General features: G+C 30.9%; 3 protein-coding genes and 1 pseudogene across 3 annotated transcripts; 2 read left to right on the top strand and 2 right to left on the bottom strand.

The window, feature by feature from the left end:
* Positions 1 to 25: 25 nt before the first annotated feature.
* LOC110660434 (putative RING-H2 finger protein ATL35) lies at positions 26 to 1,073 on the bottom strand. The gene has a single exon (XM_058133159.1). It carries the CDS (start codon positions 1,071 to 1,073, stop codon positions 426 to 428), a length of 648 nt encoding a protein of 215 aa, XP_057989142.1. The 3' UTR covers positions 26 to 425.
* A 447-nt stretch (positions 1,074 to 1,520) lies between these two features.
* Positions 1,521 to 2,204, top strand: LOC110660433 (E3 ubiquitin-protein ligase CIP8-like). The gene has a single exon (XM_021818763.2). It carries the CDS (start codon positions 1,521 to 1,523, stop codon positions 2,178 to 2,180), a length of 660 nt encoding a protein of 219 aa, XP_021674455.2. The 3' UTR covers positions 2,181 to 2,204.
* A 14,759-nt stretch (positions 2,205 to 16,963) lies between these two features.
* On the bottom strand, positions 16,964 to 17,611 carry LOC110658676 (putative RING-H2 finger protein ATL35). Its single transcript, XM_021816403.2, has one exon. The coding sequence runs from the start codon at positions 17,609 to 17,611 to the stop codon at positions 16,964 to 16,966; it is 648 nt and encodes a 215-aa protein (XP_021672095.2).
* Positions 17,612 to 18,058: 447 nt separating this feature from the next.
* On the top strand, positions 18,059 to 18,719 carry LOC110660431 (E3 ubiquitin-protein ligase CIP8-like; annotated as a pseudogene).
* Positions 18,720 to 18,995: the final 276 nt, after the last annotated feature.

The raw sequence follows: 18,995 nt of genomic DNA, 5'->3' as shown, positions 1-18,995 counted from the left end.
ATCTTAATTTTATGATGGAACCTCGAACTAAATTTATTCCTATTGGGTCAATTTTCTTTTTTTATTCTTCTAACAGACTAATTTAATCATTATAAAACGGCTTTAAATCAAATTTTAGGTGATACTAGTATGTATTTTGATGAATTAATTTTGATATCACTTTACATGAATAAATGTACCCATACAAAGTAGTTGAACCTGTAAGGGAGTCTTTATCATGCCAACTGAAGTAAAAGTAGTACATTCTGATCAAGAAAGGCATGAACTAATAATGAAAAGCTCCAAACTATACAAAATCAGGTATATGATACACCTGATTGACTTTAGTTAAGAACAATTGGTGCTTGAAAGTAAAGGAATGAAACTAAATACATTAGTCATTACATTCTATCCAAAGCCAAAATCGTACTGAACTACTAATTAACTCAACTGGCCACCTGAAATCTACATAATGGGCAAAGATTACTATTCTCTAACCAATTTTTTATGCAACCTCCATGATAGATGTGCGAACATGGCATGCGGGTAGCTTCCATACCAATCGAAATGTCTTCCAAGCATATCGCACATTGCTTCCAAGAATCTTTATTAACTTTTACCTTCTCTAATGCTTCAATAGCTGACCGACTAGCGCCCACGAACCTCAACCTCTGCGAGTTGAAAGACTCCATGAAAGCATCAGCCTCATCAGAACCTGTACTACTATTAGTTGACTGGATAGTCTTTAGATGCACAAACATGGGAATAACCTTTTGTTCCAAGTTTCGACTTTCTTGTGCACATTCTGCTATTTTCATTATCATTATGGGTTGAACATATAAAGGCATGTTCATCTCTGAAAGCATATTCATTATGGTAGACCAAGAAGTGGCGTCATGTATTAGATATTCCCTTTTCGCTTGAAACTCCTTCGAGATTGTAATTGTAACGCCGGCACTGCTGGTACCTTCCTCCGTGGAATCAAAAGGTATAATGTGCGAATATATGTGAATAAATAACACTGCTTCTGCCAAAGAATCATCCATGTCTTCAGCTTCCCCCAGCCATGCCTCGCATTGATAGGTTGTGGGCATCTTGAACAAGAGCAGCAAGGAAGAGAACAGCTCAAAGAGATTATCTTTCTTCTATTTAATGCTTAAAGATCAAGAACAAGGTAATAATAGGTAAGCTTTAGTTATTTATAGTGAATTTGGGAAAAGGGTCCGTAGTCTAAATGGATTTGGATTTTTGGGTGCAATCACATCAATATTTGAAAAGGATTGACTTCAAAGCTATTAATTAGGTAGTCCCTATCAAGACGGTTAACTTCCTTATCAGACTTGGATTTGGTTTATAACTCAAATACAGCAATATTAGGTTTTATTCCTTTTTCTATTTTTAAAGAGATTTTTAATGTCATAGGAATTAGACTTTCCAGTTCTGCAATACTGAATCTGCTATTATTTTACCATCTCTTTCCTTCGAAAATTTAATTTCTTTTTCACATCTCTCCCTTCTCTTTGTTCATAGTCTGCTTAGAGATGTCAACCGAAGGTCAAGAAATTTGTTGCCATGTGACTCCACTGGACAAAGTTGAAGCTGAAGATCATTCTTTTTCCTGCCATATGTTCTGCATAGAGGTTGTGGCCACCTTCATGCCTCCGCTGGATGATTCAGCAATGGAGGAAGATGAATTGGAATTTTATGATGAGGAGTGTGACGTGATCCAGGACAGATTCCTAGTTGAACGAAACAAGTTGTTTTGCCCAGAAACATCCGTGTCAACCATACATCAAATCCTGCTTGACATGGACATCCCTGTTCAGCCATACATGATGGATAGGATATTAGGGTTTGCTCGTCAAATGGCAAGCAATAAACGCTATATGGGTCGAAAGGTTTTGCATATGAGGGTGGAAATTGATGTTCCTCCTGGTTTTGAGGCAATGGATACTGAAGGCGGTGGAGATGATGATGACCTAGCGTCACGCTTAGTGCCCGCAACCAAGACAGCAATGGAGGCTTTGGAGAAAATAAAAAATGAAGATTCAACAAAACACTGCATGATTTGTTTGGAGGAGCTACTGATTGGATCAGAGGTGACTCGGATGCCTTGCTTCCATCTTTATCACAGTGGGTGCATTCTTAATTGGTTAGAAAAGAGCAGAGCTTGTCCATTGTGCAGGTTTGAAATTGCCTAGTTATAGGCACCAACAATTGATTATGATGCGATTTATATGATACCCATAAAGATCAATGATCAATTATAACAGTTATATTCTAAAATTTCTTATTACTATGATATCATTATAGAGTTAATTTTTGTTATCAAAATTATAGAGTTACTTAATTGAATAAAAATACAAGATGATATAAGCAAGAGACAGTACATACAACATATATGTCATAAATTGAGGATAAAATAGTAGTGCAGGTACCCTTTAAGTTCGAGATGGGGATTAAGTGAAAATTAATCTTCATATAATTCCGTGAAGGGGACTCTCCTTGCAGCCAAATGCTCTCATGTAATTGCTTTTATTTATATATGTAGCTTTGTTTAGAGCTGGGAATTTTACCGATCATAATTGAAAATGTGCCTCGCTTTTGAACCAGGCATGGGAAGAATATGTGTGGAGAAGATGAGCTTATGATACCCTATTCTATATATGTTTATAATATATCTTTTATTGGCTTAATACATCATTTTATTTCTGAATTTATTCAATTTATCCTATTACATTTCTAAACTATTTGAGAAATATAAAATATTTTGAATATGTAAATTTCATAACAATTAAGCACAATTTTTTCCTATAAAAATTAATGTAAGTGTTTATACGTGAATGAAAGCAAGTGATTTTTTTGTACCTTCAAAATGCATTGTTTCTTTTCTTATTAATTTTCTTAATAACTAAACATAGCAAAGAATTCAAGAAAATGCAATCAAACCCAACAATCATCTTTTATATATCTTCCCCATATAAATGACAAAAGCAACAACTTCTCCATCGATATCTAAACAAGAGAAAATTCAACCCTCATAATAATGAAAATGGCACCAACTCAACACCCAAAGCAAAGCAACTAAAAATGACTTGAGTCAATAGGAAGCATATGAGGTGGAGTGAGCGTTTAAGATCTCGTTGGATTAATATGAAGGAGAAGGTATGACTGATGTTTTTCGTTTTCAAATTGTGGAAATCAGAGATTAGGCTTTTCATTTAACCCCTTTTGAATTTTAGAGAACAAATATTGTAGATGGCTAAGTGTTAATTCTTAAACTAAAAGCACCAGAGTGTGCATATATCACTTCTATCAATATTATTATAGAGGCTAATGAAATCATAATTGCAATTAATCGATAAACCTAGTTAAAATGATTATAAAATGAAGTTCTTCATTAGTAAGATAGAAGTGATTGAAGAAACCAAAAGAGCTGAAAAACAAAACAACCAAACTAATAAAATTAGAAAAATTCTTACTTAGATTTAGTTCATTATGAACTTAAATATAGAATCATGTATTTAATAGGTAAGTTTCACCGTATATCATGTATCTTAAATTCATAATAAATTGAGTCTAAATAAGAAAAACCAATAAAATTGAAATTGTTCATTAATATGGAAGTCAAGCTAGAACTACAAAATGAGAAAAAAAAAATCTATCACTGATTTAATGGCTAAATTTTTTTATAAGTAAAATATTATTAAAAAGATAAAAAAACAATGGGAATAATTTAATATCTATAAGCACTCAAATTGGTGTTTAATTCTCGTGGTAAAGGTTATTAAGAGTAAGTATTAGGATTAAAATCTCACTAATATAATTCTTTTTTTTTTAAAATTAAAAAACCAAACATCAAATTATTAACACAGAAAAGAATAACAGAAGGACGAGGAGGAGCATGGGGAAGTTTTGTAGCTTGCGGAGACTTTTATTTGAAAATCAATAATCCAAAAAGGCCAACAACTTTGCTTTCTTCTCTTAATATTATAATATTATAGTTTACCAAATAAAGGTAGTAAACAAGCATGATTGCCAGTGCTTGCCCGGATTGACATAATATTTCTCAATAATCGATATATATATATGTAATATAAATTATCAAAATATCTATATAGCTCTTAACAATTCAAAAATATTATTTTTTTTATATACAAACAAAATGATATGCATAATTATATTTATAATTAATGATGATAATAAGTAAAAAATTAAAAAATACCTCTTAAATTAATGTATAAGAGCTACAAAAAATAGAATAAAAACTTGATTAAATAAAAGTGATTAATTTTGTTGAATTTAAGGTCAACTGTATTTTGCAGCTCACATTAATAAATATTCAGTAAATTTTAGATTGTATTATTAGAAACTTTTTTCCTTCTCCATTGTTAATAAATAAAAATTAATTAAAAATAATAAATATGAACTCTTTCAGTGATGTAATGTATCACTTTTACTGTTTATCATTCCTTTTTGTGTTGCCATTTGCTGCACTCATTGAAAAAAAAAGTGTGCACTAAAAAAAATTTGCCACTTGTTTTGCCCATGAAGAAAAAAAAAATCAGGAAAAAGAATAGTTTAAAATAAAAATAAAAAAGAAAAACATATCCAATTTTAATTTATTAAAATATAAAATATTAAACTTGCATCTTTTAAATAAGACTATTATATATCAATAATTATAAAAATTATTTAGTCAATTTAATTAAAATAAAGTTTTAATTCTTCATTATATTACATATCAGTTATATATGTATAGTTTAGTTTAAGATTAACTAATATTGATAATATAATATTTATTATTTGCTTATAAATATTATATACTTATTATAATACATCAAATAAAATATAATTTGATAATTGAAAAAATTAATTATAGAATCTAGTTACAAAAGAAGACAATAATAATAATATAGTTTTAAAAAAAGTAAATTAATTAACCCATTTAAGAAAAGCCTAATACTATTTTTATGGTAATAGGTTTGGTAGATAAAAATAATGCATATGTATAATAATTAAATAATTTAAAACAATTAAAATTTAAATAAAAGTTGAAATGAGACATGTAAATATTCATTTTTCTTAAAAATATATGTATACATTAATTTAACTTAATCTATTATAATATAGATTAAAATTTTATGACACATGAAATTTTTATTTACTTTATATTTATATTTTTGGAGTCAAGATAACTTATTAAAAGTAAATTAAATTAATAATTTTAAATTTGAAATAAAAAACAAATTAAATTAACACATGCAAAATAGAGGGAAAAAGAGAGAGAGATTTGTAAATAGAGAAAAAAAAGAAGAGGTGAAAGGTAAAAGAAGAAATTCCAGTGGAGGGAGGGTAGGGCTCAGCAGTCACTGATACTTAGTTTTTTAAACTGCAGCAAATATCCAAATTCAAAAAAAAAAAAGAAAATCCTCAAAATATAATATATACATTTAGAAAGGGCAAAGCAACACTTTTACTGTTACTTCTTAGGAACAGAAAATGTGCCGCCTCTTTTAATATATATATATATATATATATATATATATATATATATATATATATATATATATATATATATATATAACTCAACTCAACTCAATTAAACCTTTATCTCAAAAATTTGGGGTCAGCTATATATATATAACTCAACTCAACTCAATTAAACCTTTATCTCAAAAATTTGGGGTCAGCTATATGGATTCGCTTTCTTCACTCTAAACGATTTTGGGTTAAATCCTCAGAAATGTATAATACTTCTAGGTCATGTTGTACTAATCTCCTCCAAGTCAATTTAGGTCTACCCCTTTTTTTCTTTCTATCCTCTAACCTAATGTGCTATATTTGTCTAACTGGAGCCTCCGTATGTCTACGCTTCACATGACCAAACCACCTCAATCTCCCTTCTCTCAACTTATCTTCAATTGGCACCACTCCTACCTTTTCTCTAATACTCTCATTACGGACTTTATCTAGTCTAGTATGGCCACTCATCCACCTCATGTCCGGTCGTTTAACTATGGAAGCGATCTTTCTTATTAGAAGCTTGATGGAGAAATATAGAGATGTGAAAAAAGATCTACACATGGTTTTTATTGATTTGGAGAAAGCTTATGATAGTGTTCCAAGAGAGGTCTTATGGAATGTATTAGAATAAAAGAGGGTATCTATTAGGTACATATAAGTATTGAAAGATATGTATGAAGGAGCAACTACTATTCTGCGCACAGCGGGAGGAGACACAAGCGTAGGTGACAACCAGCGTAAAAATTTCGTCACACCCTATGATATGAATTCAAATATATATATATATAGTCAATTTTAAATATAATCATTAACTATAAATATATTATATAATACACCTTCTTCATGTTATATGATCATTTTCTCTATTGTAATTCAATGAGATTGATATATTTCATTTCATCAATTATACATAATTAAAAAAATTACCTCAATAAATAAATTGATATTTTAATATTTAAATAATTGTGTTGTAATATTAAACAATCATTATTAAAAAAAATCTTTTATCTTCCTTTTATCTCCCATGGAGCTTCCAAAAGAATTTCTCAATAAAACAACATACTCTTAAAGATATAGAAACTAAAAAAAAAAATTCTTTTGCCTAATTTCATTTTCAATAAGAAAATAGTAAAAGAATGCACAAATAAAGAAATAAAAAAAGGGGAAGAAAGAGTAATAATACTAATAATAATAATAACCCAAAATGATACATTTAATTTTTCAATTTCTAATAATCATTATCATAATACTACTAATAATAATCCAAGATAATACCATTTAATTTTTCAATTTCTAATAATCATTATCATTAACTATAAATATATTATATAATGTATCTTCTTCATATTATATGATAATTTTCTCTATTATAATTCAATGAGATTAATATATTTCTTTTTATCAATTATACATAATTAAAAAATTACCTCAATAAATGAATTAATAATTTGATACCTAAATATTTGTGTTGTAATATTAAATATTCATTATTAAAAAAAATCATGTATCTTCCTTTATTTCCCAAAAGTCATGGAGCTTCTAAAACAATATGTCAATAAAATAGTATACTCTTAAAAATATATAAAAATTAAGAAAAAACAAAAACTTTCTTTTGCATAATTTTATTTTCAATAAGGAAAAAATATTCATTATTAAAAAAAATCATGTATCTTCCTTTATTTCCCATAAGTCATGGAGCTTCCAAAATAATATGTCAATAAAATAGTATGCTCTTAAAAATATATAGAAACTAAGAAAAAACAAAAACTCTCTTTTGCATAATTTTATTTTCAATAAGAAAATAGCAAAAGCATGCACAAATAAAGAAATTAAAAAAAGGGGAAGGAAGAGTACCTTGAGTTCCAGCACAGGTTTTTAATAGAGGGAGGCTTGGTGGAAGAAGTTGGTAGAAGATGAAAGAAAAAAGGAAAATGCTAAAAACTTATCACTTAAATAATTACAATAAAGGATAAAAGTGTAATTTTAATATTCTTGTTGCATGACACTCATTCACACTCACTATCCTAAAAACCCATGTGTAAAGGTAGAAAAAAAAAAAATATACTCTCACACACATTGTTATAAGGAGCCATATAGGTAAGGGAAAAACAAAATAAGTAGGGGATAAACCAACACTTTTACTGTTCACCTTTAGAAACAGTGAAAGTGTTGTGTGTTTTAGTATAATTATATAATAAACAATTTAGTCTTCAATGAAAAAATATAAAAGAAGGAAACAAGAAAAGAATACATTGTTGTCTACTTCAACAGATAATATGAACTCATAGGCCACTCAAATTGGCCCAACACAAATAGTGTCCATTAGAGCATTAATGGCTTTGTCAAGCCTATTAACAACATGGGCATCATTATAATCAAAGACCTTAAAATCTCGATACTTAAAATTGAGGGCTTTATTAAGTCCAGTTAATAGCTTCTATGTTCTATCTTGCATGAGGAAACAAATAAATAAATAAAATATTATTTTATAATATAACAAGTTAAGATTTTAAAATTTTACTTATTTTTTTATTTGTTTTAAGCGTTCATTTATATAAATAAATAAGAGTATATTTTGCATTATAATGTCATGTAAAGTGGAGGACAAAGTCAATGAAGCTTATCAGCAAGCAGCTTTTGTAGAGACATCCTAATATATAATGTGGATTTTTTTATTTTATTCATTTGGTATTAATTAAAATTTCGTAATTATAAAATAACTAAATTATTATTTAGCTAAAATTCATTGGTAAATATTTTTTGCTTTTAAGCTCATAATTTTTTTTTTCGCGTTAGAAGTTGAGCCTATATGCTTACATTTTATGTGTCGAGATATGTTATATGCCATTGTATCCCCTGCAAGAGAAGAGGGGTTAATTGACTCCTCTTTTTCCATAGAGCACTCTTATGCATTTATATATTTGTTTAAATTGATTTCTTATTAATTAAAGCATTGAACACTCTTTTTTAATGGAGAATGTATTTTTATCAATAATAAATTAATTGACCCCCATATATTGATGTTAACTATGTGGTAGAGGACTTGAATCCTGGGCACTTTGAAGAAGGCTGCAGTGGTGAAAGAAAATGCATATGGAAGGAAGCTGGAGCTGTGGACTAATAAACCTGAGTTGCAGTTCTATACTAGTAATAAGTTGGACAATGTTAAGGGTAAAGATGGATTTGTCTACAAGAAGCATGCTGGAATTTGCTTGAAGACTCAAGGGTTTCCTGATTTGGTTAATCACCCCAATTTTCCATCCCAGATTGTGAATCCAGGAGAGACTTACAAGCACGTTATGATTTATAGGTTCAAAGCCGACTCGTTAACTAGCTAGCTACCAGAGTTCCTCTTCAAGAAATAAATAGTAATTTTGTTATTAATTAGCTTGTCGTTTCAGCTCAGTTAATGAATAATTGGTTTTTATTTTTTTTTTTTAGAAAAAAATGTTGTTTTATGTATCATTAAAAAATAAGTTCCACTCTTCCTATGGCTTCTATTAGTATTAGATCTTAGTTTTATGATGGAGTCTCAAATGAAAATTGTTCCTATTGGGTCAATTTTCTTTTTTTGGTTCTTCTAACAGACTAATTTAATCATTATGAAACGATTTTAAATCAAATTTTAGGTGATACTAGTATGTATTTTGGTGAATTGATTTTGATATTACTTTACAGGAATAAATGTACCCATACCAGTTGAACCTGTAAGGGAGTCTTTATCATACCAACTCAAGTAAAAGTAGTACATTCTGATCAAGAAAGGCATGAACTAATAATGAAAAGCTCCAAACTATACAAAATCAGGTATATGATGCACCTGATTGACTTTAGTTAAGAACAATCGGTGCTTGAAAGTAAATGAATGAAATAAAATAAGAATATTCAATTCTCGACGATGAATCGATTTGATAGCTCAGATATTGTTATTCATGATATTGATCAGACTCGATATCATCGAGATGGAAATCATCCCATTGAATTTAGAGGCGAAAGATTTATTATCTCTATGGGATTAAATCCCGAGTTATTGCGAAGTAAAGAAAAACGAAACGATGAGATTATGGAAGTAAATATTCTTGCATTTATTGCGACTGCACTGTTCATTCTAGTTCCTACTGCTTTTTTACTTATAATATACGTAAAAACAGTTAGTCGCAAATATTCACTTGTAGCATACCATATCTCAATAGATTGGCGTAATTTTTCTATCGCGTGTATATTTCCATAATGATAGTGTTTTTCCAAAATCAAACTTTGTTGTTCAGCATCTTGGACTAGCCATCCCTTAGAAGGTATTGTTAAAAGATCATCAATTCCTAATGAAATGGATGTAGCAGTGGCTTGCTGGAAACCAGAGTCTTTACTTGATCCAGGATGTGTGATGTATATGCCATCCCAAAATGATCTATTAATCTGCTAATAAGTCGTTTAATGGCAGTTCCATCTATCACTTTATTGTGAAAGACCAGATTGGCCCGTTCGGCCATAAGTACCTCCATATTCCGCTGAGTAAGGTTCGACAATGGATTTGAGTCAATGATTCGAAACTACCTATTCTCTATCTTGATGCGAGTATAACTTCAGGAACTATGGTCCTAGTTGAACCGAAGAGATTGGAATTCTTGCCGGTATCATATAATTACTTACCATAGATCCCTATGATTAGATTAGATACTATATGAGAATGCTTGGCAAAACCCTTCTATAGCTACATAGATATCTCGATAAAGAGAAATATGAACAACAAGAGTTCGAATGTATATACAAAGAATTTATTTAAATATATTTTTAACTATTAGATAGTGTTCATAAATCTCATGATAGGTACCCAAAGATTCATAGTGAACTTCGATGGGAGCTTCTCTTGAAGTAATAGCGCGTTGATCTAGCTGCCACCGGAGCCACAAAGGACTATCTAAATGGATTCTTTTCTGCCCATAAGCGCCAAGTGCATCATAGGAATTAGAAAAAAAGGGTTCTTTCGTATATTTATCGTTATTACCGTCAATTCTTTTATTTTGATAATTTCTGCGATTACATGGATTATACCTATTTGCACAAATACCTCGACAATTCCCGCTTGTTAATACATAGAGCCCAATAAGCATATCTTGAGTTGGTACGGAAATGGGATCCCCAATAGCTGGAGACAAGAGATTCATATGAGAAAACATAAGTAAACGAGCCTCTGCTTGAGCCTCCAACGATAAAGGTACATGAACAGCCATTTGATCCCCATCAAAGTCTGCATTGAATCCCTTACAAACTAATGGATGTAAACAAATAGCGCGGCCTTCCACTAAAATGGGTTGGAATGCCTGTATGCCTATCTATAACTATAACTATAGATAGTTATAGTTATGTCTGCGTATGTTTAATAAACAAACCTTCTTATGCATTTCAATCGTATTATATGAACTCGATTAAAAAAATAGATAAAAATATATTTCTTCTATGTTTTTTTTTGAACTAAACAATGAAATCCACGAAAAAACTAAGTACTAAAAAAAATCAACTTTATATTGTTTCTGATTATTGGTTCTTTATCTCATCGAAAGATTAAATCCCGAATCCATTTATTTTACTGGTATTCAATCGTATTGGAATATGTAATATCATAATAATGGTAGAAATTGAATCACTTTTTGTTTTGCTATTCTATACAAAATTTTATAAGTCCATCCCCTCTTTTTTTCCATCTAATTGGTTTATGTGTATTTATGTGTATTATAGGATAGGATAAAAAGATAATTAGAAATCCTTTATTTTTTCAAGCCGATCGCTCTTTTGATTTTGGAAAAAAATCTCGTTATCAATATACTCTTTCTTCTACACATCCATCTCCCCCTCATAGTGGAGAATACCTAATAGTTAGGACTTATTAAAAGAAAATAGAAAATCTGCTCATAGAAATTCCCGCATTAGGTACTAATTTATTTTTAACGTCTATTTATATTTTATTATCATTGAAATTTAGAACTTATGCTCTTTGATTTTTTTTTTCACTTTAATTTGAACCTTAGGAGTCTATACATTTATTCACTCGACCCAATTTTGAATTCATTTTTTTATGTTCCGCACCAAAAATTCATATAAAGTTTGGGTCGATCCGGCAAAAATGAAATATTCTCAGAATTCTCCATTGATACGACATGCTTTTTTTCCAGTCATTCCTTTCGTGATCAATCGTGGTCTGACAAACTATAACAATAACGATAGTATGGAAGAATCCCTTTCTTCATACAAATGTGTAAAAGATATTAGCCGCACTTAAAAGCCGAGTACTCTACCATTGAGTTAGCAACCCTTCCCCCCCCCTCCTAAAAAAAATTAGATTATGTAGATACAATCGGAATCAAAATAAAAAAAGAGAATGAATAATAAGACACAAATAAAAAAATAAATTAGCAAAAAAATAAAATAAAAGAAATATAAAAATTTCTAATCAATTGAACAAAAAAAGAAGAGATCAAAAATATAGATATAGATAAAATAAAATTTTATAGATCACCTCTTGTATTTTACGCTATCTATTCTTATATTCTCTATCCATTCTAATATTAATTTATTATACATATATATACGTATATGTATATGTTTTTTATTTTCTATATTTTTATATAAATATAGAAATATAGAAAAATACTTTTTTATAACTATATTTTTTATAACTATAACAATAACATTTTTTTATACATTTTTTTCAATCAAAAAAAACTTTTGTATCACAACAAATCCATGCAATAGTCAGGAATTCTTGATGATATCGAGCCGGAGCAACCTGTTTTTCCTGAACACCTCGATTCAGCGCCAAATAATTTCCTGCCGCTACCATATAGTATTCCTCTCTATTTGGCGATAAATAAAACATCCGTACTTTTTTGATCCTCGTAGATTTCATAAAATGGGCTTTCTAAAGACCCCCAATGACCAATCTTGGCATGAATTGCTAAAGATCCAATAAGTCCAACATTGATTCCTTCAGACGTGTCAATTGGGCAAATGTGCCCATAATGACTAGGGTGGATATCTCGTATCCGAAAACTAGCAGTTCGTCCTGTTAATCCTCCAGGACCCAAATAACTCAATTTTCTCCCATGAACTATTTGTGTCAATGGATTAGTTCGATCCAAAACTTGAGATAATGGGTGTAATCCAAAAAAAGATTCATAAGTGGTTGTTAATGGAGTTGAAGTTACCAAATTTTGAGGGGTCGGTATCAATTTATGCCTAATTGCTCCACATATAGTCCCTCTAACTACATTTTCTAAACGAATCAGAGCCAATCCGAATTGATCTTGTAAGAGATCCGCTCTGAGCGAATACGTTTATTTGTGAAATGATTCATATCGTCAAGTGTACCCATTCCAAATTTCATTTCAATCAAACGATCTGCAGCTGCCAATATATCTCGTGGTAACAAAAATGTATTGTTATGGGGTATATCAAGATTCAGTCTCCGGTTCATATTTAATCGACCAATCTTTCCTAATTCACATCTTTGTTGAACAAATATTTTTCTATATTGGATTTCTTATTGCTTTTGCTGTCAAATCACCGATTATACCCTTACATACATGGTTACCAGACACCCATGGGGAAGCACATTATAGTACTTGTATGCTTCTAGCGGAATCTTATTAAAAATGGGGCATATGGATTGGTTCGAATCAATAAGGAATAATTATCTAACGCTCATTCTATTTATTCTCCCTGGTTGATAATAGTAGGCGTAATGAAAATAATCTATGCAGCTTCAACATCTCCTGGTCAAAGAAATTTAAAAAAAAGAATAGCCTATTCTTCTGTATCTCATATGGGTTTCATAATTATAGGAATTTGCTCTATAAGTGATATGGGACTCAATGGAGCCATTTTACAAATAATATCACATGGATTTATTGGTGCCGCACTTTTTTTCTTGGCAGGAACGGGTTATGATAGAATACGTCGTGTTTATCTTGATGAAATGGGTGGAATGGCTACCTCAATGCCAAAAATATTCACGACATTCAGTATCTTATCACTAGCTTCCCTTGCATTACCAGGCATGAGCGGTTTTTGCGGAATTGATAGTATTTTTGGAATAATTACGCCAAAAATATCTTTTAATGTCAAAAATATAAAATAATTTTGTAATTGAAGATGGAATGATATTAAATCCTATTTATTTAATATCAATGTTACGCCGGATGTTCTATGGATATAAGGCTTAATGCCCCAAACTCTTCTTTTTTGATTACGGACCGGGAGTTATTTGTTTCGATCTCTATCCTTCATCGTAATAGGTATTGGTATTTATCCGGATTTTATTTTCTCATTATCAGTTGACAGGGTTGAAGCTATTCTATCTAATAATTTTTATAGATAGTTAGATAGTTTTTCTAAATAAAACAAAAAAAAAAAAAGAAATCCTATGATTTTTAAAAATTAAAAATTGTTATGTTATACAATGAAAAAAACTTCTTTTTTCGTCTCTTAAATTTAAGTTAAAAAAAATGAATTGTAACCAAATTGGCATTTGTAAGAACTTTTTGAATCAAGTAATATAGTGATTCAAAAAGTTCTCAACGGCTTACCTAAAGCTTTTTGTATATACGCTTTGTTGTCCTATAGAGTTGCATTCGTCAAACCCTTTCTTCAATTCAATTATTTATCGCCAATCTATTGAGATCATCCCACTTTTTCTCATTCTGAACTTTTTTTTCCATTCCAGATCCTATTAGAGCCCTAATTGTAGTTATGAAAAAAAACATCTAAATTTAGGTATGAAAGAAATTTTTTGGCAATGAAAGACTCGACTCTTATTACATACAAATGAATTTAACAAAAGAAAAAGTCTTTTCTATTTCTAGAAACCACTGCATTTCTTGGTGTTAAAATAGAATATGTGGTATAAAAATAGAGAATCTATTTTTTTTTTTTCTAAACCAAAAAAAGATCTTGGAGATTTTATAATGCTTAATCTCAAACTCTTTGTTTACACAGTAGTGATATTCTTTGTTTCTCTCTTCATCTTTGGATTTTTATCTAATGATCCAGGACGTAATCCTGGACGTGAAGAATAAAAAAAAATAAGGTTTTTCTTGATTTTTAAATGTTCTTAGCATTTTTTTATCTATTCTACATTTTTAAATATTAAATAAAACAAAAAAGGTTCGCTAAATTTTAAAGAAAAGATAAAAAAAATTCCAAAGTCATCACCGAAACCGGAAAGAGAGGGATTCGAACCCTGATTTAATAACTCGTACAACGGATTAGCAATCCGACGCTTTAGTCCACTCAGCCATCTCTCCTGATTGAAAAAGGATAATTAATTACTATGTTACATTACACAACAAGTAAGGCTTGAAAAAATAAAGGCTTTTTTCTCTCTTTATTACTTTCATAATCCCGATCCATGCAGTAACAGCGTTTTGAATCCATTCAATTTGAATTGGTATTTTCTCCATCATAATTATTGTGAAGAAAAATTCACAATAATTAGCCTGGGACAGTTTATTTGTGAAAATTTATGTATGGCCAAAAAGGGACCACATCTAAAATCGGGTCAAGTTATAATTGTTCACATTGACTCTGTAGTAATAAGATCCGCTAAGCCTTATTTGGCCACTCCAGGAGCAACCGTTCATGGCCATTATGGAGAAATACTTTACGAAGGAAATACATTAGTTTCATTTATATATTAAAAATCGATATCTGGTGATATAACTCAGGTTCTTCCTACAGTTGAACAAGTGTTAGAAGTTCGTTAAATTGATTCACTATCATTAAAACTAGAAAAGAGAGTGGAGGGTTGGGCAGTGTATAACAAGAATTGGAATTCCTTGGGGATTCTTGATTGGTACCGAGCTAACTATAGTGCAAAGTCGTATCTGTTTAGTTAATAAGATCAAAAGGTTTATCGATCCCAAGGGTGCAGATCCATAATATGCATATAAAAATTATTGTACCTAAAAAAACATCAAAAGTATTGGTTTTAAGACGGAATGTCTAATGTTTTTTCATCCGAGAACTAATTGGATTGTTGCGAGCGGAGCGAACGGGACGCTTTGGAAGAAGCCATCATTACGGGCCATATTATTGGGAATAACGCGAGCATCTCTGAATACTCAAAGTTTCATATCCGAGGCTAGTTTTCAAGAAACTACTCGCGTTTTAGCAAAAGCCGCTCTCCATGATCGTATCGATTGGTTGAAAGGCATGAAAGAAAACGTTGTTCTAGGCGGTATGATACACGTTGGTACCGGATTCAAAGGATTAGTGCAAGGCTCAAGGCAACATAAGAACATTCCTTTGAAAACCAAAAAGAAGCATTTATTCGAGGGGGAATTTAGAGATAGAGATATTTTTTTCCACTACAGAGAGTTATTTGATTCTTGCATTTCAAAAAATTTCTATGATACATCAGAACAACCATTTATAGGATTTAATGATTCCTAAGAGCGGATTCATCCTTTTATTTTATTTATTTTAATTAAATTTATTTTAATTAATCGCGGTCCTGTGATTTGGATTTGTTACATGTGATTTGTTAATAGTAATAAAGAAAGTAAAGAATAGAAAGAAATTAATCGCTTGGATCGTATATCAACGTCCAATCTCCGGGAAAAGAGAAGGTTCCATCGGAACAATTATTTATTTCAGGGTACCCCGTCTCTCTTTTTCTTTTTTCTTGGAAAAAAAGAAAAAGAGAGAGAGGAAGTGTGGGGAGAAATGATAAGAAGATATTGGAACATTAATTTGGAAAATACATCAATTCATCTCTCCCTTTTCTGCGAAAGGGGGGCAAATAGCACAATTTCATTCCCAAGGGGGTCCTTAATTATTATTATTCTTTTATTATTCTTTTATTGTTCTTATTTATATATATATATATTTTTTTTTGTTCCAATTTTGTGTAATCTCAATTCAAAATTTTAATTTTAAACAATCTATCTCATTCAAATTGCGCATTGAAGTTTTAATATATTCTATGCATTTCATTACCAAAGAAAGGGGGTATTAAAAAAATAAAGATCAAATAAAAATAAGGATCCCACTTCTATTAGAGAGGGAATGAATAATTTTGTTTTAAGGATTTTTGCTGAAAAAAAAAACAAATCCTAAACAAATGAATTTGGTAGAATATTCGATTTTTTTATACTATATTGGGACTTGATCACATTTTTTTGTTTTCCAATAAGATTAGATCATTAAAAAAGGAGTTTAGAACTTAACGCCTCTTTACCCGTTTTGCTCCTATTGTTTGTTTGGGTTTGGTTGTAACCAATGTAAGTGTAAAGGTGGGTCTTCGTCAGATGATTGTACAAAGAAGGCGAAAATTTTATAGAAAAGAAAGAATATGATAAGAATATGATAAATAAAAATAAAGTAAAGTAAAGAAATTCTCAATTGAATACATTAGTCATTACGTTCTATCCAAAGCCAAAATCGTACTGAACTACTAATTAACTCAACTGGCCACCTGAAACCTACATAATGGGCAAAGATTACTATTCTCTAACCAATTTCTTATGCAACTTCCATGATAGATGTGCGAACATGGCATGCGGGTAGCTTCCATACCAATCGAAATGTCTTCCAAGCATATCACACATTGCTCCCAAGAACCTTTATTAACTTTTACCTTCTCTAATGCTTCAATGGCTGACCGACTAGCTCCCATGAACCTTAAGCTCTGCGAGTCGAAAGACTCCATGAAAGCATCAGCCTCATCAGGACCTGTACTACTATTAGTTGACTGGATAGTCTTAAGATGTACAAACATTGGAATAACCTTTCGTTCCAAGTTTCGACTTTCTTGTGCACATTCTGCTATTTTCATTATCATTATGGGTTGAACATATAAAGGCATGTTCATCTCTGAAAGCATATTCATTATGGTAGACCAAGAAGTGGAGTCATGTATTAGATATTCCCTTTTCACTTGAAACTCCTTCGAGATTGTGATTGTAACGCCGGCACTGCTGGTACCTTCCTCCGTGGAATCAAAAGGTATAATGTGCGAATATATGTGAATGAATAACACTGCTTCTGCCAAAGAATCATCCATGTCTTCTGCTTCCCCCAGCCATGCCTCGCATTGATAGGTTGTGGGCATCTTGAACAAGAACAGCAAGGAAGAGAACAACGCAGAGAGATTATCTTTCTTCTATCTAATGCTTAAAGATCAAGAACAAGGTAATAATAGGTAAGCTTTAGTTATTTATAGTGAATTTGGGAAAAGGGTCCGTAGTCTAAATGGATTTGGATTTTTGGGTGCAATCACATCAATATTAGAAAAGGATTGACTTCAAAGCTATTAATTAGGTAGTCCCTATCAAGACGGTTAACTTCCTTATCAGACTTGGATTTGGTTTATAACTCAAATACAGCAATATTAGGTTTTATTCCTCTTTCTATTTTTAAAGAGATTTTTAATTTCATAGGAATTAGACTTTCCAGTTCTGCAATACTGAATCTGCTATTATTTTACCATCTCTTTCCTTCGAAAATTTAATTTCTTTTTCACATCTCTCCCTTCTTTATGTTCATAGTAAGCTTAGAGATGTCAACCGAAGGTCAAGAAATTTGTTGCCATGTGACTCCACTGGACAGAGCTGAAGCTGAAGATCATTCTTTTTCCTGCCATATGTTCTGAATAGAGGTTGTGGCCACCTTCATGCCTCCGCTGGATGATTCAGCAACGGAGGAAGATGAATTGGAATTTTATGATGAGGTGTGTGACGTGATCCAGGACAGATTCCTAGTTGAACGAAACGAGTTGTTTTGCCCAGAAACATCCGTGTCAACCATATATCAAATCCTGCTTGACATGGACATCCCTGTTCAGCCATACATGGTGGATAGGATATTAGGGGTTTGCTCGTCAAATGGAAAGCAATAAACGCTATATGGGTCGAAAGGTTTTGCATATAAGGGTGGAAATTGATGTTCCTCCTGGTTTTGAGGCAATGGATACTGAAGGCGGTGGAGATGATGATGACCTAGCATCACGCTTAGTGCCCGCAACCAAGACAGCAATGGAGGCTTTGGAGATAATAAAAAATGAAGATTCGACAAAACACTGCATGATTTGTTTGGAGGAGCAACTGATTGGATCAGAGGTGACTCGGATGCCTTGCTTCCATCTTTATCACAGTGGGTGCATTCTTAATTGGTTAGAAAAGAACAGAGCTTGTCCATTGTGCAGGTTTGAAATTGCCTAGCTATAGGTACCAACAATTGATTATGATGTGATTCATATGATACTCATAATGATCAATGATTAATTATAACGGTTACATTCTAACATTTCTCATTACTATGATATTATTATAGAGTTAATTTTTTTTATCAAAATTATAGAGTTGACAATTTTTTTTTATTAAAATTATGGAGTTGATTAATTGAATAAAAATGCAAGATGATATGAGTAAGAGACAGTACATGCAACAATAGGTTTAAGTTAGCTAGTGACGTCCATGTTAAGTTTTTTTAGAATT

The sequence above is a fragment of the Hevea brasiliensis genome, chromosome 13, assembly GCF_030052815.1.
Source record: "Hevea brasiliensis isolate MT/VB/25A 57/8 chromosome 13, ASM3005281v1, whole genome shotgun sequence".
Classification (NCBI taxonomy): Eukaryota; Viridiplantae; Streptophyta; class Magnoliopsida; order Malpighiales; family Euphorbiaceae; genus Hevea; species Hevea brasiliensis.
The sequence above is the reverse complement of the archived record's forward strand: the minus strand, read 5'-3'. Positions and strand labels throughout refer to the sequence as shown.